Source organism: Cottoperca gobio, unplaced genomic scaffold (genome assembly GCF_900634415.1).
Source record: "Cottoperca gobio unplaced genomic scaffold, fCotGob3.1 fCotGob3_242arrow_ctg1, whole genome shotgun sequence".
Lineage (NCBI taxonomy): Eukaryota > Metazoa > Chordata > Actinopteri > Perciformes > Bovichtidae > Cottoperca > Cottoperca gobio.
The window spans coordinates 152,682-177,396 of NW_021166867.1; the positions used below are offsets into that span (position 1 = coordinate 152,682).

General features: G+C 44.4%; 1 protein-coding gene across 1 annotated transcript; it reads left to right on the plus strand.

Moving 5' to 3' along the window:
* Positions 1 to 470: 470 nt before the first annotated feature.
* On the plus strand, positions 471 to 22,860 carry LOC115005035 (cadherin-7-like). Its single transcript, XM_029426820.1, has 13 exons — positions 471 to 481; positions 738 to 979; positions 1,046 to 1,146; positions 5,423 to 5,717; positions 6,445 to 6,564; positions 10,536 to 10,703; positions 11,021 to 11,208; positions 12,420 to 12,673; positions 12,823 to 12,959; positions 13,584 to 13,705; positions 17,050 to 17,167; positions 21,515 to 21,766; positions 22,211 to 22,860. The coding sequence occupies exons 2-13, from the start codon at positions 838 to 840 to the stop codon at positions 22,714 to 22,716; spliced, it is 2,403 nt and encodes an 800-aa protein (XP_029282680.1). The 5' UTR covers positions 471 to 481; positions 738 to 837; the 3' UTR covers positions 22,717 to 22,860.
* The last annotated feature ends 1,855 nt before the right edge of the window (positions 22,861 to 24,715 follow it).

The window sequence follows — 24,715 nt, forward strand, 5'->3', positions numbered from 1 at the left end:
ATTGTGAGTATAAAATAAGTATCACACGGTGGAAAAGGTGAGGACCCAAATGCAGAGCGGAAGACAAGGTTTTTAACAAAAAGAGAGCTTTATTTCTTAAAAGCTAATCAAATACAAAACAAGGTAACAAGTAAAGTGAAAAAACACAAACCGAGAGGACACGAGGGAACACGAGGAGCTGCAGACCAAAACACACCAGGCAGCATCGACTAACAAGAGTGTAACATGGATAACAAACGACAAGGGCCAATCAGACAGACCAGGATATATACACACAGACGCAGGGAACGAGACACAGCTGGGGAAGAAGGGCAAAAACACAAGGGCAGGGTGAATGGACACAGGAGGATCAAATCAACAATCACAGGGGGAGGGAAAAACATGACATGACACAAGGGGGAGTGAACATTTCAAAATAAAACAGGAAACAGAAAACCAAGATCCTGACAATAAGTTTTCTTCACCCGGGTAAAGCTTTAGCGTAAGTCATTTAGAATTATGATTTACTATTTAAATGTTATTTAAGTTTCTCAACCTAAATAAAATTAGGTTAATCAAAGATTCAGGATCCCTAAAATGTATTCTTGAGCACCAGATTTAATGTTAATTAGAGATCATTATACTTATTATCAAATTATATAATATGTTGTAGTTAGCGCTGTAGGAAGGTGATGTGAGAAAATACATCTGAACCCAAATTCTTTCGTGTTTCAATTTTTTTTCTATTTCTCCTAAAGGTTCAACTCCTCCTGTCATCATCTTTCATTCATCTGGACTCTCCTATCTGTTAAGTGGAACTATTTTTCGGTCTCCTTGTCGGCATCTGTCTAATCGGAGATGAATTGTCTCTGGTTTCTGAGCATGCTCAGTGTGTTCATCCTGCTACTGCTGGAGGGGCCCGCCTGTGAGGCGATGACCCTGAACTCCATCCTCCTTCGTCAGGTGTCAGGAGGACGAGGTGATGGAGGACAAGGAGTAAGTGATGGAGAACGAGGAGGAGGAGGTGATGGAGGACGAGGAGGAGGAGGTGATGGAGGACAAAGAGGAGGTGTCCACTTCCATCAGAGGTGGAGGAGGAGCTGGGTGTGGAACCAGTTCTTCGTCCTGGAGGAGTACATTGGAAACGAGCCCCTGTATGTCGGGAAGGTATGAAAATCTTTGTTAATTCTACCGACAGATTAATCACATTTCAGAGTCCTGGACTTTGAGAACTTTTCTTCAGTCACTTTTTGTTCAGATATGTTTCCTAAAACAGTTTATATGGAACAGAAAGGATCAATGATCGTAGTAATCAATGGAACTCAGGTAATGTTACACATAAAGACTTCACTTCCAAAAAACTAAACAGCTGTAATCAGTGACAACAAGGCATGTTATTGCGTCTCTCCTGATTTTATTGTATATCTTTAATATTACTTTCTCTCTCTCTGACACTCGTCCCCATGTTGACTCTTTGAATCATGATTCAGAGCAGATGAACTGAATTAACTTCTGACACCAAAATATCTCTCTAATGGAGAGTCAGTCCAGCTGACAGGACAGGTCACCTTACATGTGAAACCCACAACGAGGATCATCAAGATCTGGTCTGAGGGTGCTGACTCATCTCTACAGCACCAATTCCAACAAACAGATTAGTCGGTGTTTTCTGTTCAGGCCACTACGGACTTTCTGACAAACGTTGACATTTTCACCAACTATGTCCTGGATCACATTAACAGGTGTGTGGACATTGTGACATCACACAAAAAAATAAAAACATTCCCCAACCAGAAGCCCATAAACCATAAACAGAGAGGTTCGCCTTCTGCTCAAAGCAAGAGACCGGGAGGCCTACAGCTCAGCCAGGTCCAACCTGGTGAAAATACTGCTACAAAAAGAGGATCGAAGAGCACTTCAGCTGGCCCTGATGGAATGCCTGGATGCGTGCTCAGAACCTGTGCAGAGCAGCTGGCCGGGGTCATTGTGGACATTTTCAACCTGTTCCTGGCCCAGGCAGTTGTTCCCACCACTTTTTAGACCACCACCATCGTGCCAGTCCCGAAGCACTCCACCGCTACAGCTCTTAATGACTTCCGTCCTGTCGCACTCACCCCCATCATCACCAAGTGCTTTGAGAGACTGGTTCTCTCAAATATAAAATCCTGTCTACCTTTTACACTGGACCCTCACCAGTTTGCCAACCGCTGCTACAGGTCAACAGAGGACGCCATCTCCACGGTACTCCACTCTGCCCTGACCCACCTGGACAATCCCAACTCTTACGTCAGAATGCTGTTCATAGACTTCAGTTCAGCATTCAACACTGTGATACCCTCCAAACTGATCTCCATACTTCATCAGCTTGGTATCACCACATCGCTCTGCAACTGAACTCTGGACTTTTTGTCTAACAGACCCCAGTCTATGAAGTTAGACGACCTCTTCTCTTCCACTATTACCCGAGAACACCGGTGTGCCACAAGGCTGCGTGCTGACCACGATGGTGGGTCTGATCAGAGGTGATGACGAGACAACCTACAGCAGTGTTTCTCAAACTTTTTCAGACCAAGGACCACTTAACCAATAAAAAAACACTCACGGACCACCTAACTCCCCAAATATCCAAAAACAATATGCCTGCTTACCACTCCAACAATATATTACAAATGACAGCCTAATAATGAGCTTTATGTGACCTTCTCTATGTCGCTCGTTCACACATTAGATCAACAATACAAATACAACTACGGATTCTACAAGCATTTCGTTCATATGCGATTTAACTCCAGATAAGAAGACCATCTGTCTCTCCTGCAAACCATCATGTTGTGTAAACAAAAGAGGGACTGACCGGAACTACCTGCTGACTTTTGAATGTAGTGTAAATACTGCAGCAGAGGATTCACTCCTCTGAGCAGCACACGGCAGTCTTACAAGCTTACGTGTGTGAGTTTGTACATCTTTTTTTATGTATAACTCTGCTCTTTCTTGCAAAAATATTGATTAAAATTCTTATTTTGATTTTGATCCTGACTTTGTGGGCTTATTTAAGTATATTTTTCCAACAGTGGTAAATGCTGATAGATTGTACACATCAAATGAAACGTAGACTACATTTATTACTGAGTTTATTACTGAGTGTCAGAGTGAACTTACCCTCAGCAAAATACACAAAATGCACCACATTTGGTACGACACAAACTTCCGCTGTGGATTTTCAAAAATAAAATACAGTAACACTATGGTTGCAGGTCCAAGTTTAACAAGCATTTAACAATAAACACAAGTTAATTATTAAATGTAGCATAAATGTACCTTACAAAACACAGCAGATTTGCCTCATTCCCGATATCAGTCGACTCGTCAAGTTGCATTGTGAAAAACTGGCTTTGGCGTAAACGTGTGATCAGCTGAGCTTTTACATTTTCAGCCATGGCTGTTATTCGCTGCTGGACAGTGTCATTGGAGAGGGGGACCCTGTTAATTTCGTCGCTTGCTTTCTCCCCAAACAATAAATATGTCATGATCTTGGCAGCTGGTTTGACTAAATTCTCACCTATCGAATGAGGTTCGATAGGGTTATCTGTTTTTGCGATGAGAAGGGATACCCTGTATGATGCCTCTGTAGCCTTCGCATTTTCTCCCGGTGAAAACACTGTGATGCCACTTCGTCATTTGTTTCTTGAGTTCATCACGTTTTCTCTCAAAAACACTTAAAGGTTTCCCAAAGTAATCTTTGTGTTCGCTCTCAAAATGTCGCTTGAGCTTGGCAGGTTTCATAGCGTGGATTAGGATCCTCTTCATCTCCAGTCCAAAAAAATCCAATGTAGTCGCTGTGCTATTTTCTTTTCACTTTAGCGCTGGACTTTCCACGTTCAAGCCGAGTTTCACAGCTTTCAGCTGGGTGGTGGTTACACGGCGAACCAGGGACTCTCCTGGGACTCAGTAACGCACACAAAATGACTTGTTGCTGCGGCTGAAGCACTTGAAGCTGCTGAAGCAGCTGCATCAGGACGATGCCCCTTGCCTGTCGCTTCAGATTGTTAATTTAATTTTCTTTTAACTGACCCTGTCTTTAGCCATCGATCCATCTTGTTAGTTGACCGCTCAAATTGACCGCGCAGATCATTTATGACGTAAGAACATAAAACAAACCTACTTAGCTACGCAGCTGCGTAGGTTCGTTTTACGATCTAAGATCTACACATAGCTGCGTAACTAGGCTACATCTATGCTACACTCTATACTAGTCATTATTAAACAGTTTGAGAAACAGTTTGAACTTATAAGCATCTTTGAGTACCTTTTTAAAAGCGCTCTATAAATAAAATTAATTATTATTATAAATTAATTTAAAACATTACATTTTACCAATATACTCGCGGACCACTCTTTGAGAAAGACTGGCTTACAGGGATGAGGTAAAGCACCTAGCCACGTGGTGTGCTGATAACAACTTGACTATAACAACTTGAGCCATGAACACTCCCCCATCTGCATCAACGAAGCTGCAGTGGAGCGTGTGTCCAGCTTCAAGTTCCTTGGCATTCACATCTCTGATGACCTCCCCTGATCTCTGAACTCCGCCACCCTGGTCAAAAGAGTGCAACAGCGTCTCTACTTCCTACGGGGCCTTAACAAAGCTCACCTTGGTCCCAGGATCCTGGTGGACTTCTACTGCTGTACCATCGAGCGCATACTCTTGAACTGCATCACAGTGTGGTACGGCAACTGCTCCGCTTCAGACCGGAAATCAATCCAATGGGTGGTGAAAACCGCCCAACGGATCACCGGCACTCAGTTACTCACCATTAAGAACATATTTCTCAAACGCTGTCTGGACAAATCCAGGAACATCATCACGGATGCCTACCACCCCAACAACAGACTGTTCACCCTCCTCCCATCCGGTAGGCATCACAGAAGCCTCTGCTCTCGCACCACCAGGAAGAGCTTCTTCTCTGAGGCAGTGACTGAAGCTGAACTCTTCTCCATCACTTCATTAGCATCATTGCACTCACCTGCACTGTTATCGTATTTACGGATTTGTTATTTGTACTATTCTTATCTGCACATACTATACCTTTTATACTGTTCAATGTTGTTACTGTACATACATGGTCATACCATTACTGTTTGCACATACAACCTGCATTTGCACTATGTTATATATTTAGAGTAGTTTATAGCACCATTCAATGCACTTTCTGTATTTAATATAGCACATAATTTGCATACCTGGTTGGATACTAACTGCATTTAATTGGTTTGTACCTATACTCTGCACAATAACAATAAAGTTGAATCTAATCTAAAAAAAAAAAGACTTCTCTGCAATTTCTTTTGCAAAGTCATCCAGTATTGGACCCCTTGGCGGGCCGTTTCTGGCCCTCGGGCCGTATGTTTGGAGCCCATGGTTTACCTGGTTGTCTCCTTGCAGCTCCACTCTAACATGGATAAAGGTGATGGACAGGTGAGGTACGTCCTTAATGGAGAAGGAGCGACGTCCATCTTTAGCATCGATGAGAACACAGGAGATATTCACGCCACTAAGAGGCTGAACCGGGAACAGCAGGCGTACTACACCCTGAGGGCGCAGGCTCGAGACCAAAACACCAACCTGCTGGTCGAACCCGAGTCCCAGTTCGTCATCAAAGTCCAGGACATCAATGACAATGAGCCCAAGTTCCTGGATGGGCCATACATGGCCAGGGTGGCGGAGAGGTGTCCTGTAGGTGTGTCTGAACACCTGCAGACTGTGTTTGCACTGTTATTGATATTTTATATTTGCAATATTTCCTACTTTGTACTGCAACTGCTGCACAACAACTTCCCAATGGATAAATAATGTTCTATCTTATCTAATCTTACATTTTGCCAATCATACTTATAAACAGCCACAGATGTTTTTCTTTTTTGTTGTCAGAGCATTTGATTTATTGATTGCTGTCGGGATGTAAAGAGTATTTCAACAAATATTACAAAATATGTTTCTAAAATACATTAACCACTTTAGCTTTAATTATGCTATTTAGAAACAATGTCAGTTTATTTGCATTAAGGTTAAGATTCTCCAGAAAAGCTTATTTTCGTCCGAATGAAAACAAACAGATGTGAGTAAATTAACAAAGTAAATATTCTGTGAACTCAAATCCAAAATTTCTTCTAACTCAAAATTAGACAAAATGTTGTTTCCTTAAATTTTTTTGATTTTTACAGTTTAATGAGTTTAATTCCTAACAAAGAGGGACAGTAGGAAAGCTGGAGTTCTGGCTCTTATTGTGAAAATCAGAGTTCAAACTCTCTCTTATTGTGAAAATCAGAGTTCAAACTCTCTTATTGTGAAAATCACAGTTTGGACTGAAATGGAAATGGACTCTTATTGTGAAAGTCATGGAGTTAAATAATGTTTTGTGTAAAACTATCTTAGGTCAGTCTGAGCTCTTCAGTGTTTCTGTGCAGGGACGTCGGTGGTGACGGTTGTGGCCACAGACGCTGATGATCCCACTTATGGAAACTCTGCCCGGCTGGTTTACAGCATCCTGCAGGGTCAGCCGTACTTCTCTGTGGAGCCAAAGACAGGTGAGCACAGAGACGTGTGAATATGAATCATTGAAGGAAATGACTTGAAAGTAAAGCTGGGAACCTTTTCTTCCCACTGAGAGGCTTGAGATATAAACTGAAACGTGTGTGTTGTGTAAATGAAACCCTACAAAAGAAGAGGGTATTTATAATACTATATATCCATCCATCCATCCATCGTCCACCGCTTATCCAGGATCGGGTCGCGGGGGCAGCAGCTCCAGTAAGGAACCCCAATCTTCCCTTCTCCGGCCACATCCTCCAGCTCCAACTGGGGGATCCTGAGGCGTTCCCAGGCCAGTGAGGAGATATAATCTCTCCACCGAGTCCTGGGTCTTCCCCGGGGTCTCCTCCCAGCTGGACGTGCCTGGAACACCTCCCTAGGGAGGCGCCCGAACCACCTCAACTGGCTCCTTTCAACGTAAAGGAGCAGCGGCTCTACTCCGAGTCTCTCACGGATGGCTGAGCTTCTCACCCTATCTCTAAGGGAGACACCAGCCACCCGTCTGAGAAAACCCATTTCGGCTGCTTGTACCCGTGATCTCGTTCTTTTGGTCATGACCCAGCCTTCATGACCATAGGTGAGGGTAGGAACGAAGATCGACCGGTATATTGAGAGCTTTGCCTTCCGGCTCAGCTCTCTTTTCGTCACAACGGTGCAGTAAAGTGACTGTAATACCGCCCCCGCTGCTCCGATTCTCCGGCCAATCTCTCGCTCCATCGTCCCCTCACTCGTGAACAAGACCCTGAGGTACTTGAACTCCTTCACTTGGGGTAATGGCTCATTCCCTACCCGGAGTAGGCAATCCACCGGTTTCCTGCTGAGAGCCATGGCCTCAGATTTTGAGGTGCTGATCCTCATCCCAACCGCTTCACACTCGGCTGCGAACCGATCCAGTGACTGTTCAAGGTCACAGACCGATGATGCCATAAGGACCACATCATCTGCAAAGAGCAGCGATGAGATCCTCAGGCCACCGAACTGCAACCCCTCTCCTCCACGACTACGCCTCGATATCCTATCCATGAAAATCACGAACAGGATTGGTGATAAAGCGCAGCCCTGGCGGAGGCCAACATTCACTAGAAACAAGTCCGACTTACTGCCGAGTATCCGGACACAACTCTCGCTTTGGGCGTACAGGGATTGGATAGCCCTCAAAAGTGACCCCCTCACCCCATATTCTCGCAGCACTTCCCACAGTATCACCCGGGGGACCCGGTCATACGCCTTCTCCAGATCCACAAAACACATGTAGACCGGATGGGCGTACTCCCAGGCCCCCTCCAGGATCCTTGCGAGAGTAAAGAGTTGGTCCGTTGTTCCACGACCAGGACGGAATCCGCATTGTTCCTCTTCAATCAGAGGTTCGACTACCGGCCGAACCCTCCTTTCCAGTACCTTGGAGTAGACTTTACCAGGGAGGATGAGAAGTGTGATACCCCTGTAGTTGGCACACACTCTCTGGTCCCCCTTTTTAAATAGGGGAACCACCACCCCGGTCTGCCAACCCCTAGGCACTGTCCCAGACTTCCACGCAATGTTGATGAGGCGTGTCAACCAAGACAGCCCCTCAACACCCAAAGCCTTCAGCATTTCTGGACGGATCTCATCAACCCCTGCGGCTTTGCCACTGTGGAGTTGTTTGACTACCTCAGTGACTTCCATCAGGGAAATTGACAATGATCCCCCATCAGCTTCCAGCTCTGCTTCTACCATAGAGGGGGTGTTAGTCGGATTCAGGAGTTCCTCAAAGTGCTCCTTCCACCGGCCGATAACCTTCTCAGTCGAAGTCAGCAGGGTCCCACCCTTGCTGTACACAGCTTGGATGGTTCCTCGCTTCCCCCTCCTGAGGTGCCGGACGCTTTTCCAGAAGCACCTTGGTGCCGACCGAAAGTCCTTCTCCATAGCTTCTCCGAACTTCTCCCACACCCGCTGCTTTGCCTCTGACACGGCAGAAGCTGCCGCCCTTCTAGTCCTTCGATACCCTGCAACTGTTTCCGGAGTCTTCCCGGATAACATAACCCAGAAGGACTCCTTCTTCAGTCGGACGGCTTCCCTGACCACCGGGGTCCACCACGGTGTTCGAGGGTTACCGCCCCTTGAGGCACCTAAGACCTTGAGACCACAGCTCATCACCAGCAGCTTCAGCAATAGAGGTTTTGAACATCGCCCACTCAGGTTCAATGCCCCCAACCTCCACAGGGATGTCTGAAAAGCTCCGCCGGAGGTGTGAGTTGAAGATCCCCAGGACAGGGGCTTCCTCCAGACATTCCCAGTTCCCCCACACTACCCGTTTGGGTTTACCAGGTCTGTCCAGAGTCTTCCTCCACCCCTTGATCCAACTCGCCACCAGATGGTGATCAGTCGACAGCTCCGCCCCTCTCTTCACCCGAGTGTCCAAAACATGCGGCGTCAGATCAGATGATACGATTACAAAATCGATCATTGACCTTTGGCCTAGGGTGCTCTGGTACCACGTGCACTTATGAGCATCCTTATGTTCGAACATGGTGTTTGTTATGGCCATTCCATGACTAGCACAGAAGTCCAACAACAAACGCCTCTCCAGGTGTCTCCATCGTTTCCCACGTGTGCGTTGAAGTCTCCCAGCAAGACTACGGAGTCCCCTACTGGAGCCCCCTGCAGGGCTCCATTCAGGGTCTCCAAGAAAGCCAAATACTCCGAACTGCGGTTTGGGGCATAGGCACAAACAACAGTCAGAGTTTTCCCCCCCATAACCCGAAGGCGTAGGGAGGCGACCCTCTCGTCCACCGAGGTAAACTCCAATGTAGCGGCGCTCAGCCGGGGGCTAGTGAGTATCCCCACCCCGGCCCGATGCCTCACACCTTGGGCAACTCTGGAGAATAATGGAGTCCAACCCCTATCCAGAAGTACGGTTCCAGAGCCAAGACTGTGCGTGGAGGTAAGCCCCACCAGATTCAACTGGTAGCGATCCACCTCCCGCACTAGTTCCGGCTCCTTCCCCCACAGAGAGGTGACGTTCCACGTCCCCAGAGCCAGCCTCTGCTGCCCGGGTCTGGTCCGTCGTGCCACCCGTGTGACAGCGCACCCGACCCCAGCGGTTTTTCCCATGAGTGGTGGGCCCACAGGATGGATGGGAGGCACCATGTAGCTTCTTCGGGCTGTGCCCGACCGGGCTCCGTGGCAAACCCGGCCACCAGGCGCTCGCTGTCAGGCCGTCCCTCTGGGCCTGGCTCCAGACGGGGGCCCCGGGCTTCCTCCGGGCAGGGTCTCTCCTTTCCTTACCCTTTTTTTCATGAAGTCGTTTTTGAACCATTCTTAGTCTGGCCCCTCATCTGAGACCAATTACCAGGAGCACTAGGCTCCAGACAACACAGCTCTCAGGTTCATAGGGACACACAAACCTCTCCACCACGATAAGGTGATGGTTCCCAGAGAGGTTAATACTATATATAACCACATCAAATTAAATTGTAATTATAAAATGACCTCAGAAACAACTGGATGTTTAAACCTGTCCTTTTATTCGCTAGGGGGTCCGCGGATGTACTGCAGGGGTGTCACAAATTATTTTGTAGATAAAGCAATTAAAAATAAAACATGAATGTAAGTTGTTGTTTTTTTCTTACAATTGTTTTTTATTGCTTTGCGCATTCACATTCCCTCCTCCGCTGTACTTCGTGAAGGGCGGCGACACACACCTCCAGTCAGAGACAAAGTGGAGGAAAGGAGAGGGGTCCCTTCACACACTACACCAGTTTGGGGGTCCTTGACCAGAAGAACGTTGAAGACCCCTGTTATAGTATATATATATATTATATTATATATATTAACTCTGAGCAGAGAACACAGAGAGCTTCAGTCTGAGATTTGCTGTGAACTGTGGACCTTTATGGACGGATGTATAAAATCACTGGATCTATATATATATATATATATATATTATTCTATTATTCATTGAAGCTGAGACTCACCGGTCCTGCAGGTGTGGTGCGGACGGCTCTGCCGGACATGGACCGGGAGGTGCGGGACAGTTACCTGCTGGTGGTCCAGGCCAAAGACATGATTGGTCAGATGGGAGGTTTGTCAGGAACCACCTCTGTCACGGTGATGCTGATGGACGTCAACGACAACCCGCCTCGCTTCCCCCGCAGTGAGTCTGACCTCTGTTTCTAAGATGTCATATGTGAAGGTCAGTCACCGTTGACACATTACACACACACAAGGTTCATCTCCATTCACAGCTCACAGTTATTGTTTTTAAGAAGTCTTGTTTTACGGCTTAATCTTTGGTTAAACATAAGAACGTCAGAATAAGTAGCAGTGTCCTCCATTCACAAGCCTGCGAGCACCACAGTGATGTAAACATGCATCATCTGTAGAACTGCCCACTAATTAGTCATTATAATTCATATAATTATATATTATAACTCGTAACTTTTTCGCTCTTGTGTCTGTGTGTCCTCACAGAGAGCTACCAGTTCAGTGTGCCGGAGTCAGTTCTGGTTTCAGCAGTGGTCGCTAAGATTAAAGCTCTGGATCTGGATGTTGGTCCAAATGCTGAGGTGGACTACAGGATCCTGGACGGAGATGGACTGGGAACCTTCAAGATTATCACAGATCCAAACACACAGGAAGGACTTGTAACCGTGCTGAAGGTGATGGTTCAGAAGATTCTGGTTTTCTTGAAGAAGATTCTGGTTTTCTTGCAGGAAGTTCTGGTTATCTTAAAGAGGATTTGGGTTTTTGCAGAAGATTCTGGTTATCTTGTAACAGGTATTGAGCAGATTGCAGAAGTTATTGGTCACCAGAGTCTTACTGGAGATTACATAAATGTGTACTTCTTTCTAGGGATTAATATTGTTGTTTTGGGTGTTTGTCATTTTTTCTGTTTGCCTGATTTGCCTGTTTGATCATTGAATTAGTCTGCACTGTGCTCCAGCAGTTCTCTGGATTATTTTAGTTTTTTCTGACGGTCCCAGTGGAGAGTCCTCTTTTGCTGAACAGCTGCTGACAAATATATCTGCAGTTTGTTTTAGATTCATGTCATTCACAATACCAAAGCCAAATCCTTTATACTCGGTTTGATAAAGAATCTTGAGAACATAAATCTAAATCGTGTCCTTTTAAATCAGACTTCCTGAACTAAATATGAGACTGTTTTATCTCCACATGATGTATGTCGAGATAATGAGCCTGCAAGAGAGCGTCCTTACCAGTGCCATCACGGTCTGGTATGGAAACTGCACTGCCCGGGACAGGAAGGCATTCCAGCGTGTGATAAAAACTGCACAGTACATCGCAGGAGCAGCCTTCCCCTCACTACAGGACATTTACACCACCAGGGTCACCAGGAGAGCCCAAAACATTATCAGGGACAGTACCCACCCCCAGCACAGACTCTTCACTCTCCTCCATCGGGCAGGCGCTACAGGAGTCTGAACTCCAGGACTACGAGACTAACAAACAGTTTCTACCCGCAGGCCATCAGGCTTGTGAAAATGCTCCCCCCACCCCCACCCCAACTGATTGAACTGTGAACTCAACACAACTTGAACTATGCATGGTGCACTTTGTCATCTGCCTTATTTGTGCAATATTTCACAGTACTAACACTGTACTGTGAACCTATGTGCAATACATTTTACCTCCTTTATTTATTTTTATATTGTATATTGTGTATATCTCTTGCTTTTAGTTCTAATTAAAAAATGTTGCTGTTGGAGGATTAGTAAAGTAAGTTTTTCATTGTACAGTATAACTGTCTGTTATCTGTGCATATAACATACATATATGATATGCACATACATATCTTGAATCTTGAAATAAAAATCAACCAGATATATTTTTTCCCCTTTCCTCCCTCCAGACTCTGGATTTTGAGACCAAGTCGAGCTTCATGCTGCGCGTCGAGGCGTCCAATCGTTATGTGGAAACTCGTTTCCTGACGCTGAGTCCGTTCAGCGACGTGGTGACGGTTCGTCTGCTGGTGGAGGACGTAGATGAGCCTCCAGTCTTCTCGTCCTCCGTCATTCGGATGGTGATCTCCGAGGCAGTTGCAGTGGGAACAGACGTGGGATCAGTTTCAGCTCATGACCCCGACACCACGAACAGCCCTGTCAGGTATGAAACATTAACACTTTGGTACCTGGTCGAGCGGGCGATCTATGTACCCAAGGCTGAGACCTTACCTCAGCGAGTGGCCCTCTGCTGCATCCCCTAAAATAAGTCAACAGCAGTTTGTTAAATCTTTTAGAACTGTGTGTCTGCAGGTACTCTATCGACAGGAAGTCAGATGTGGAGCGTTACTTTAACATTCACAGCAGAACAGGTGTGATCACAACAGCCGGTCCTCTGGACAGAGAGCTCGTCGCTCTGCACAACCTCACCGTCCTCGCCACAGAGAGCTGTAAGTCACATCCAGTCTCACTTTGAGCTAAAGCAACATTAAGGTACTTATAGACCGCTAAATATTATAAATCCGGCACCATTCTCCGCCAGGCACATATATATATATAGATATTTAGTATATGTATATATATATACATATATATATATATATATATACATATACAATGTATATACTACTTTCTGTTGACTACGCCCTCTTCACAGCTACCCTCATTATTTTATGAATCCGCCTCTTACCTGAGATGTTCATATCAGTAAATTATTATTATTAATATTATTGTTGATATTATTCATATGATTGTTATTATTATATTATTATTATTGATATTATTATTGTTGATATTATTATTATTGATATTATTATTATTTCTCCCTTTTGTGTTTTACCTAACTCTCCCATTATTGTGTTTATTCTTTGATCTTATTAGACTTTTATACTGTTCTTTTAGGACCGTAACTGGCTCTATGACCTCTGTGTCGGATTCACTTGTTGTATGTTTAATGAACAGCTTTAGAAATCTAAATGTTGAAAGGAGGAGCACTGACTTTCAGAATAAAAGCCTGCAAAGGGAATCACAGCAGATTAGCTCGAAAACTCTGTGCGTGTGTGTGTGTGTGTCAGTGGAGCGGTCTCAGGTGGGGAAAGCTGTGGTTCTCGTCTCTTTGACTGACGTTAACGACAATGCTCCGAGCTTCGCCATCGAGTACAAAACATTTGTCTGTGAGAACTCCGATCCTGGACAGGTAAAATTATTATTATTGTTTATATACTATATAATGTACTTGCAAGATTCTTGCTGTTCGGAGTTGTATCCTCATGATTGTTTGCACTTTTTGTAAGTCGCTTTGGACAAAAGCGTCAGCTAAATGAACTGTAATGTAATGTAATATAACAATGTTTACAACTCAAGTAAATTAATATCTATCTTTATCTTATTATTTTTTTATGTTTTGCATCTAAGTCTCTTTTCCTCACTTTGTCAGTTAATCATGTGACTTTAAATCAGCATTAATTTACTCTTAACAACAAAGGAAAAAAAGATTTTCTCATGAAAAAATATCCATCCATCCATCGTCTACCGCTAATCCGCGGTTGGGTCACAGGGGCAGCAGCTCCCGTAAGGAACCCCAAACTTTGAGTCCTGGGTTTCCCTGGGGTCTCCTCCCAGCTGGACGTGCCTGGAACACCTCCCTAGGGAGGCGCCCAGGTGGCATCCTTACTAGATGCCCGAACCACCTCAACAGGCTCCTTTCAACGCAAAGGAGTAAGCGGCTCTACTCCGAGTCTCTCCCGGATGGTTGAGCTTCTCACCCTATCTCTAAGGGAGACACCAGCCACCTACCTGAGAAAACCCATTTTGGCCGCTAGTACCCGCAATCTCGTTCTTTCGGTCATGACCCAGCCTTCATGACCTGATCATGTGAGGGTAGGAACGAAGATCGACCGGTAGATCGAGAGCTTTGCGTTCTGGCTCAGCTCTCTTTTCGTCACAACGGTGCAGTAAAGTGACTGCAATACTGCCCCCACTGCTCCGATTCTCCGGCCAATCTCTCGCTCCATCGTCCCCTCACTCGGGAACAAGACCCCGAGGTACTTGAACTCCTTCACTTGGGGTAAGGGCTCATTCCCTACCCGGAGTAGGCAATCCACCGGTTTCCAGCGGAGAGCCATGGCCTCAGATTTTGTGGTGCTGATCCCAACCGCTTCACACTCGGCTGCGAACCGATCCAGTGACTGCTGAAGGTCACAGACCGATGAAGCCATCAGGACCACATCATCTGCAAAGAGCAGCGATGAGATCCTCAGGTCACCAAACTGCTGCCCCTCTCCTCCACGGCTACGCCTCGATATCCTGTCCATAAAAATCACAAACAGGATTGATGATAATACTCAGCCCTGGCGGAGGCAAACATCCACTGGGAACAAGTCTGACTTACTGCCAGGTATCCGGACAAAACTCTCGCTTTGGGCGTACAGGGATTGGATGGCCCTCAGAAGTGACCCCTTCACCCCATACTCCTGCAACACCTCCCACAGTATCACCCGGGGGACCCGGTCATACGCCTTCTCCAGCTCCAAAAAACACATATAGACCGGATGGGCATAGTCCCAGGCCCCCTCCAGGATCCTTGCGAGAGTGAAGAGTTGGTCTGTTGTTCCACGACCAGGACGGAATCTGCATTGTTCCTCTTCAATCAGAGGTTCGACTATCGGCCGAACCCTCCTTTCCAGCACCTTGAAGTAGACTTTACTAGGGAGGCTGAGAAGTGTGATACCCTTGTAGTTGGCACACACTCTTTGGTCCCCCATTTTGAATAGGGGAACCACCACCCCGGTCTGCCACCTCCTAGGCACTGTCCCAGACTTCCACGCAATGTTGACGAGGCGTGTCAACCAAGACAGCCCCTCAACACCCAAAGCCTTCAGCATTTCTGGATGGATCTCATCAACCCCTGTGGCTTTGCCACTGTGGAGTTGTTTGACTACCTCAGTGACTTCCATCAGGGAAATTGACGATGATCCCCCATCAGCTTCCAGCTCTGCGTCTACCATAGTTAGTCGGATTCAGGAGTTCCTCAAAGTGCTCCTTCCACCGCCCGATAACCTTCTCAGTCAAAGTCAGCAGGGTCCCACCCTTGCTGTACACAGCTTGGATGGTTCCCCGCTTCCCCCTCCTGAGGTGCCGGACGCTTTTCTAGAAGCACCTTGGTGCCGACCAAAAGTCCTTCTCCATTGCTTCTCCGAACTTCTCCCACACATGAAAAAATAAAACGTCCATAAATAAAACATAGGAAATACAGCTTTTTTAAAAACAGTTTAATTTTACAGCATACGATTTTAAATTTTAGTTCATCACTTTGTAAAAAGACACAAAACAGCAAATGCTGCTTTTTCAATTTTAGTTTTCTAAATAAAGTGAAACCTCTTCCTTCTCTAAACACAAAAAAATTGTTTTAATAAATCTACGATGACACATATCTGAAGGATATTTTATTATTATTCTAACTAATGTGAGAAAGATGGAAACATTTGTGGAACAAAGCAGAGTTTTATTAGAGAAGTCCTGATGAAAATATTTTGAAAATAAAATTGGATTTTTGAAATCATGTGAATCTTTTATAATTAATTGTACGAACACAGTGTTTCAACTCTCGTAACCTCTCGTAACCTCTGCTGTGGATGTTTTTTAATTAATGTATTTATTTATTGCACATGTCCAGGTTGGAGCCTCAGGAGCAGAGCTGTGAACAAACTCTCACCAATGTACTTTATCAGTAATGTACTGTTATACTTACATTTATAAACGTAAAGTGCAGTTAGTGTTGATGTTGGACTGCCTAAGAGCTTCAGAAAAATAAAATGGGAGTTATTTATACTGAAGGTGTCAGATCATCTCTGTAATCTGTTTTAATCCGATTCAGTTTTTTTCATCCAAATGTCCCATCACAACTAATCTGATCCAGTCTGACGTCACATGACCAGGATCCGTCTGTCACACGTCAGTCCGAGGTCACACGTCAGTCTGAGGTCACACGTCAGTCTGAATTACTTTTACAGAAAAAAATATCACAAATACGTTAAATTTGTTATGTCCGAAATGTACTCATTAAATGTGTAACTACCTAAATTCTTGTAGATAAAATATTATCTATAATAGAGTTTCATCAACAGCAGGAAGTAAAAACTCTCAATGAGCGCTCAGCTCATCGACTGCCACATCGTTTCCCATCAAGCATTTCTTCTGCTGCTCGTGGACACAAAGTGAAAACTTTGTCCATCCCGGATTTTCAAGTCTCACAGTCAAACCTCGAGAACATTTGGACAAAATCATTACCGATCATGCAATGCTCTCAGATCTATGGTCTGGCTCGTCTGTTACAAGCTTACTCTGATGTCACATGACCATGATCAGTGATGACAGATGTGTTGATAGATTTATAATATTTACCGACATGACCACTGGATGGCAATTTAACAAAAAAAATGAATCTCTCTGAAGTCTGACTGATGGATTTTCTTTTTTGCAGCAGGTTTCAAATGTCTTCCTAAACCTTTTGCTTCCTGTGTTTGACCTTTGACCTCTCAGATCATTGAGACTCTGAGCGCTGTGGATCGGGACGAACCTGAGGACGGACATTACTTCTTGTTCTCTCTGACCACTGAGACTGCTGGGAAACTCAACTTCACCCTGAGAGACAATAAAGGTGTAGTCCACCTTAAACACATAACTAATCAAATCAAATGTATTTATATAGCCCAATATCACAAATTATACATTTGTCTCAGTGTGCTTTACAGACTGTACAGGATACGACACCCTCTGTCCTTAGACCCTCGCATCGCACAAGGAAAAACTTCCTAAAAGAAAAATGTAAGAAACCTCAGGGAGAGACAGAGGAGGGATCCCTCTCCCAGGACGGACAGACGTGCAATAGATGTTGTGTGTACAGGATAAACAACATAGTACAAATACAACATTTGACAGAAATGATGTTGTGTTGAAAAAAGAGAAAGTTTGAATGAATCCAGGAAAATGTCAAAAAGGCTTCCCGGTGTCCAGCAGGACCAGGGCAGCAGGCGCAGCCACGATTCATGATTCTGACGTAAACTTTATCAGTGGCAACCTGCCACATGAGAGACAGACACTCCGGGGATGATGCCCCGGATGCTGAGTTAGTAACATACATTTACATAAATGCATACAGATAGAGAGGGAGAAGAAGAGAGGGAGGGGAGGAGAGAGGAAGAGAAGGAGAGAGGAAGAGAAGGAGGAGAGCAGTGAGGTGTCCCCCGGCAGTCTAAGCCTATAGCAGCATAAGACTCTAGGAACTACAAGTAACCCTGCAGTCTGGGAGCACAATGCTCTAGTTGGTTTATAAGGTACTATGAGATCTTTAAGATATGCTGGAGCCTGACCATTAATTGCTTTGTAAGTCAGGAGAAGGATTTTGAATTCTATTCTGTATTTTACCGGCAGCCAGTGCAGAGCAGCTAACACAACGATAGAACCTCAACCGCAGAAACTTCGAGAAAGAATCAAGTTATCAAGCTTTACAGACGTCGATGTGTCCAAGTAGAGAAGTAATTGAATATTTAGGGATCGAGCAATTTGTCAGGTTCATAACAATTCAAGGAAACCAAGCTATCGACTCGCTAGCAAGCTATCGATAGCTTGCGATCTATTTACGACCGAGGATAATGTTACGTTTTTTATTATGATGTATTTACTATATATTGAGAAGTTCTATGAACTATAGTCAAATGTATATACCTGTCTGTGTTCTGTTGATGCACAGGATCTCCGCCAAATCCAGAATCACCTTCCCCACCATCCGCCTGTTCGCTCCCGTCTGTCTCCATCTTGGATACTGTGTCTCGCGCTGCTCTGTTTCCACCACGTTAAACTCGCCCGCATGATCTAAATCCACGACACCGGCATCCTCTTCAATTAACTCCTCTTCTTGAAGGTGCAACGAGTGACGACTCACTGTCACTCGATTCTGTCGAAATATCCGAGCCAGAGTCCGACATCGCCACGTCTGCCGCTTCTGCCGGTGTTTGTCTGTGTATTCAACTGGTGGACTATTTTATACTTGTGACGTCAGAACACGGCGTCGGGTGTTTCCGGTAGCGGCAATGTAAACATCGGTGGTCGACATACGAAATCATGATTTAACAAATACTGCGATCATTGTGTCATAAATAACACATCATTTTACAACACTAATAGCATTTACTATCATCAGTAGAATCATGTTTATCATTTGGTAGGCCCTTTAAGCAACTTTTTGGGACAACCTGATAACAATGAGTTGCAGTAATCCAGCCTTGAAGTAACAAATATCTGGACTAGTTTTTCTGCATCATTTTGAGACAGGATGTGTCTTATTTTTGTAACTTTCACCAGTGCTGTCTCTGTGCTATGATGAACTCTAAATTCAGATTGAAAAACCTCAAATAAACTATTATTATGTAAAAAATCACACAACTGTTTTGCAACTGCTTTCTCAAGGATCTTAGCGAGAAAGGGAACGTTAGATATCGGCCTATAGTTGGCTAACACCTCTGGATCAAGACTAGGCTTTTTAAGAAGTGGTTTTATTTCAGCTACTTTAAAGGATTGTGGTATGTAGCCAGATAATAGAGACAGGTTGATCATATTTAATAACGAGGTGTTAATTAAGGGTAAAACTTCTTTAAACAGTTTAGTTGGAATCCGATCTAAAAGACAGGTTGATGGCTTAGATCAGGGGTGGGGAACCTCCGGCCTCCGGGCCGTATACGGCCCATGAGACCATTTGATCCGGCCCTCGAGGTAATTCGTAACACGCACGCAAAAGAAATCCACTAGCAAAAAAAGCTAGACGGCATTATTTTAAATGACTGACTGTTTTTCCTGGCCAAGGTCAGGGTCCTTGAACACAACACGAGCGGAACGTGTCATCATGTGATCACGTCATGTCAAAAAACTTCAATTTTAAACAAGACTGTTGACATCAGTGAACACAGCGTGGCGAGTGTAAAACAGAGAAAGGTGGATGCGGAATGTCACTTTCCAGGAGAAATTGGATGAACGATGATTTCTTTGTGGAAGTAAAAGGCCAGTGTGTCTAGTTTGTGTGGACGTACTTGCGGCGATGAAAAATAATCTTGAGCGTCATTACACCACGAGACATGCCGAACTGCACGAGCTGAAAGGACGAGTGCGTTTGGATAAAGTTAACGCTCTTCGGCAGAGTTTGACCCAATAAGTAGCTCTCTCCAGAGCGTAACATGAAAGATAGACAGGTAGACCAACACACAGACTATTCCACCACTGCTGTGCAATTATCACTGCCATTTACAATATTCACTTTATTTTCCATCAACCACTTGGTACTTATATTATTTTTTATTCTATTTAATTATTGTTTACTGCCTTTTTACTTCATATGTTCTTTTGCTGTGACGAGATACATTTCCCCGTTGTGGGACTAATAAAGGATTGCTGATTTCTGCTAAAACAGAAAGATACATGGATAAAAAAGTTGCTTTTTGCACAGCATAAAAAAAAGTCAAATGAATGGTCTGCCTCTTAAAAGAAATTTGCAGAGGTTATGAGTTCAATAATTAGTATGTATTAGTATTAGCCCTCGAAGGATGTTGTAAAAAAAAATGGCCCTTGATAGGAAAAAGGTTCCCCACCCCTGGCTTAGATGATGAAATTGTTGAAGTTAGTTGGTTATGGTTGATTGGAGTAAAACAGTCTAGATATATTTCAGGAGTTACAGATGTTTTTAAGGTTCCGGAGTTTGAAGTTAAGTCATTACTGATTGAGGGCAGGAGGAGATTAATTTTGTTTCTAATAATTATAATTTTATGGTTAAAGAAGCTCATGAAGTCGTCACTACTGAGAGATATAGGAACAGAAGGCTCTGTAGAGCTGTGACTGGGGTTGTTCTTATGTTCTTCTATTAAGGAAGAGTAATAAGCTGCTCTGCATTACGGAGAGCCTTCTTATACGTTTTAAGATGATCTAACCAGACTAAACGAGATTCTTCCAATTTAGTGGAACGCCATTTACTTTCAAGATTTCTCGACTTTTGTTTTAGTTTGTGGATTTGTAAATTAAGCCGTGGAGCTTTCTTTTTCTGTTTTATGATCTTCTTCTTTAGAGGAGCGACAGTCGAGTGTTATTCGCAGTGAGGCTGCAGCGCTATCAACAAGATGATTCATTTGGGAGGGACTAAAGTTAGCATTGGAGTCCTCCGTTATATTGATATTGAGTCCTGGTATTGAATTAAGTGCTGATCATGGAGGTCTACCGTAAATAACTAAGCAGAGCCAGTTGTTTCCCTCAGGAGTTGGTAAAGACCAAAAGCAGATAAAGATAGAGAATGTTGGACACAAAGACCTGTGCCTGTAGGATTTGGAAATAAACTGTTAGACACAACAACATTATAAACTGATGACATGTCAGAGATTGAACACAGAGGCTTATTTTTGCAGTTGTTGTTGTTCCTCTTCAAGCAGTTTGACACAAAACTCTTAACTCAAAGTCCATTTACTTCAACTTTACCTTTCTTCCAGAGCTTTCAACATACAGCATCTGTATGAGGAGAGAACACACTGAGAAACATGTTCTCAGGTTGTTCTGCTGCTCCCAAGGGGCCAATACAAACAATAAATGCAGCTTTTATTAAATTAGAATGATAAAGCACAAACAATAGAACCATGAAGAACCCCACAAGTAAGGACTGATGCCGTTAATATGAAGATCATGTTGCTCTTTGTCTGCTTGATCACATGTTAGATGCAACTAACTTAAAAACTGAAGAGGAAGGTAACAGAGGACGGGTGAATGACGGGTTGTAAGGAGTAAGAGCAGGGAATTCAGAGCTGAACACTATAAAACCCTTCTCTGACTTTTATATCTGAATTTTATAATCGTGTTGTTATTTTGTTTTTTTGTTGGTTTGAAGGTCTAAAAACATCCTCTCAGCCCAGAGTTGATTCTTTAAAAACTTGTTGGCGTCACACAGGTGTTTCATCTCCATACTTCTATTCCCCAGACAACACTGCGTCTATCCTGACTCAGCTTGGTTTCCTGCCGCGAGATCAGCTGGTTCACTTCCTGCCGGTGGTGATTTCAGACAGTGGCAGTCCGTCTCTCAGCACCACCAACACACTGTCCATCACTGTCTGCGACTGCGACGTCAATGGAAACCGCCGCTCCTGCAGCCAGGGGGCGTCACCGCTGCTGGTGGTTGGCATTAGCACCGCCGCCACCTCCGCAGTCCTTACCTGCATCTTCACACTGCTGGGTAAGCTGTAAGACATGATGTCATCAGAGAGGCAACCCCTTTCACCTTAATATAATCATAAACTCTGAAAACAGTCAATATAGCACCCAACCACAACCAAGATAGCCCCCAACCACAACCAAGATAGCACCAAACTACAACCAATATAGCATCAAACCACAACCAAGATAGCACCCAACCACAACCTAAGATAGCCCCCAACCACAACCAAGATAGCACCAAACCACAACCAAGATTGCCCCCAACCACAACCAAGATAGCACCAAACCTACAACCAAGATAGCCCCCAACCACAACCAAGATAGGACCCAACCACAATCAAGATAGCACCAAACTACAACCAATATAGCATCAAACCACAACCAAGATAGCACCCAACCACAACCAATATAGCCCCCAACCACAACCAAGATAGCTGCCACGTCATACTTCTTGTCTCCTCAGGATTTATTATGGTGATGTTTGCTGTGAGACGCCGAAGGAGCGAGTGTCTGATTATGGACGATGAGCGAGACGTTCGTGAGAACATTGTTCATTATGATAATGAAGGAGGAGGTGAGGAAGACACCGAGGCCTTTGACATGTTTGCTCTGAGACACCTGAACAAAGCTAAACAAATGCGTGGAGACACCCACGTCCGCCTGTCGGAACTCGGCACCAAAACAACGAAAGACAGGACGGACAAGAACTGGCAGTTCCAGGAGTTCATCAGGGGCAGAATGCAGGAGGCCGACCTGGACCTGACGGCGCCCCCCTACGACTCTCTGCAGACCTACGCCTTCGAGGGCAGCGGGTCTCCTGCTGAGTCACTCAGCTCGTTGAACTCGTTAAACTCGTTAAACTCGTTAGAGTCTGAGCAGAACTATGACTTCCTGAGAGAGTGGGGGCCGAGGTTCAGGAAGCTTGCAGACTTTTACGGACACCAAGAGGATAGCAGTCTCGCCTCGTAGCCCTCAGCCTGCAGTGAGCACAGGGTGCACCAGATGAAACAATGACAGGTGTGTCAGTACAGTAGGTACAGGGGCACTTCCTGTTTGTGTCTCTGTGCTATCTGAACTGGAGCAGCATCAGACTGTGCATTCCAATACCCACAGAACCACACTATTTAGTACGTCCCAATTCATAGTATGTCAAATATAGCTCACCAAAAATACCGAGATGTACTACTGCATCTGGTCACATTCTGCAGTATGCAAGCCAGCATGCTTTTCTGGCTATTCTGACCCACAATCCATATGCTTTCTGCTCCGAGGAGCGAGGATACACAAGTAATTTACCAGCCAACACGCCCTCTTGTTGTATATCAGATACTGATTGGACACTGCAGCTGATTGAACTGATCTGATTCAACATCTCTGGAGTTTCAAACCGGAGATAACAGATAACAGATTAAACGCAAGTGCGTCACTTTAAAGTTTTATATTGTATTTGTTTTCTGATTCACCATCTAGTTAAAAATCTATTAATTGTAGACGTAAACAACAAAATGGACCACAACTGATTCGTGTTATTTATGCCATTAACCTTTTATTATGCATAAAAATACATTCAGAGAGTCGAAGACTCTGTCAAAAAACTACTTATTTATTTTTTGTGTGTGTGATCATTATTTACACACAGCGAGGTGCACAACAGTCCATAACAATTAATACGCACAAGTCTTCTCCAGTGAAAGAAATATCCAGTCTTTCTTTCAGGTTGGTGTATGAGGCCACTTCTGGTTTCCTTATATATAAATTTCATTAATCAGGCATGAAGAGGAGTAAGTATGCAAAATAACATCAACATGTATATTTGGTAGCTTTAGCGATCTACCAGTCACATGACTGGATGGGCCTCAGACACCACCCTGATGAAACCAAGACAATTATTATTCAATGGAACACAGCAAAATCCATACCTCATCAAAATATTTAATTAATGAATTTAGAAGATATAAAGAATCTACATATGGATAGGAAATATATAATATCTACTAACAAAGTTGTATTTAATACTAATGTATTGACAGTTAACTGCATTGCACTTGTCTTATAAGTCAATATCTTGAATAAATTCAAGTTTTAACACTAGGACTTTTATTCTGCATATTATAAACCTCAATCCTGCCGGAGTCGGGATTCAACCTGCAGTCGTGTGGACGTGTTTTCCACAAATGCTTAAAAAAACTACTTTTTTTTTTGTCTGAAAGAAAACTACGTTATATAAAGACTTCAAAATACCAGAGAAGTATAAATGGGCGGAACAGTTGTGTTTTCGTCTTTTTTCCTCTCTTCTTCCACCTTATAGATAGATAGAATCGAAGGGATGAAACCCTCTTTTTAATGGTCACACATGCAGAGCACACAACACACACAGTGAAATTTGTTCTCTGCTTTTAACCCATCCTAGTACCAGGAGTCTACTACTAGGAGCAGTGGGCAGCTAAGCTAATGTACAGCGCCCGGGGACCAAGTAGCAGTCACACTCCATTTTTTTAGGTCTGTTCGGTGACTTGAACCAGCAACCCTACTGCCCACAGTCCAATACAAGCCCCGACTGACTGAGCCACTGCCGGACTCACAGCCACTTTCACCCCCCTTCTTCCACCTTTACCCCCCTTCACCCCCCTTCTTCCACCTTCTCCCCCCTTCTTCCACTTCACCACCCCTTCTTCCACCTTCACCCACCTTCTCCCACCTTCACCCCACTTCTCCCATCTTCACCCCACTTCTCCCACCTTTATCCCCCTTCTCCCCCCTACTTCCACCTTTACCCCCTTTCTCCCCCCTTCTTCCACCTTCAACCCCCTTCTTCTACCTTCTCCCCCCTTCTTCCACCTTCTCCCCCATTCTTCCATCTTCACCCTCGTTCTACCCCCTACTTCCACCTTTACCCCCTTTCTCCCCCCTTCTTCAACCTTCTCCCCCCTTTTTCCATCTTCTCCTCCTTTGCCCCCCTTCTTCCATC

Coding starts and splice junctions, on each gene's coding strand:
- LOC115005035 (XM_029426820.1), top strand. CDS start 838: ATGAATTGTCTCTGGTTTCTGAGCATGCTCAGTGTGTTCATCCTGCTA. Junction 5,718..6,444: donor GGCGGAGAGGTGTCCTGTAG/GTGTGTCTGAAC, acceptor GTTTCTGTGCAG/GGACGTCGGTGGTGACGGTT. Junction 11,209..12,419: donor GACTTGTAACCGTGCTGAAG/GTGATGGTTCAG, acceptor TCCTCCCTCCAG/ACTCTGGATTTTGAGACCAA.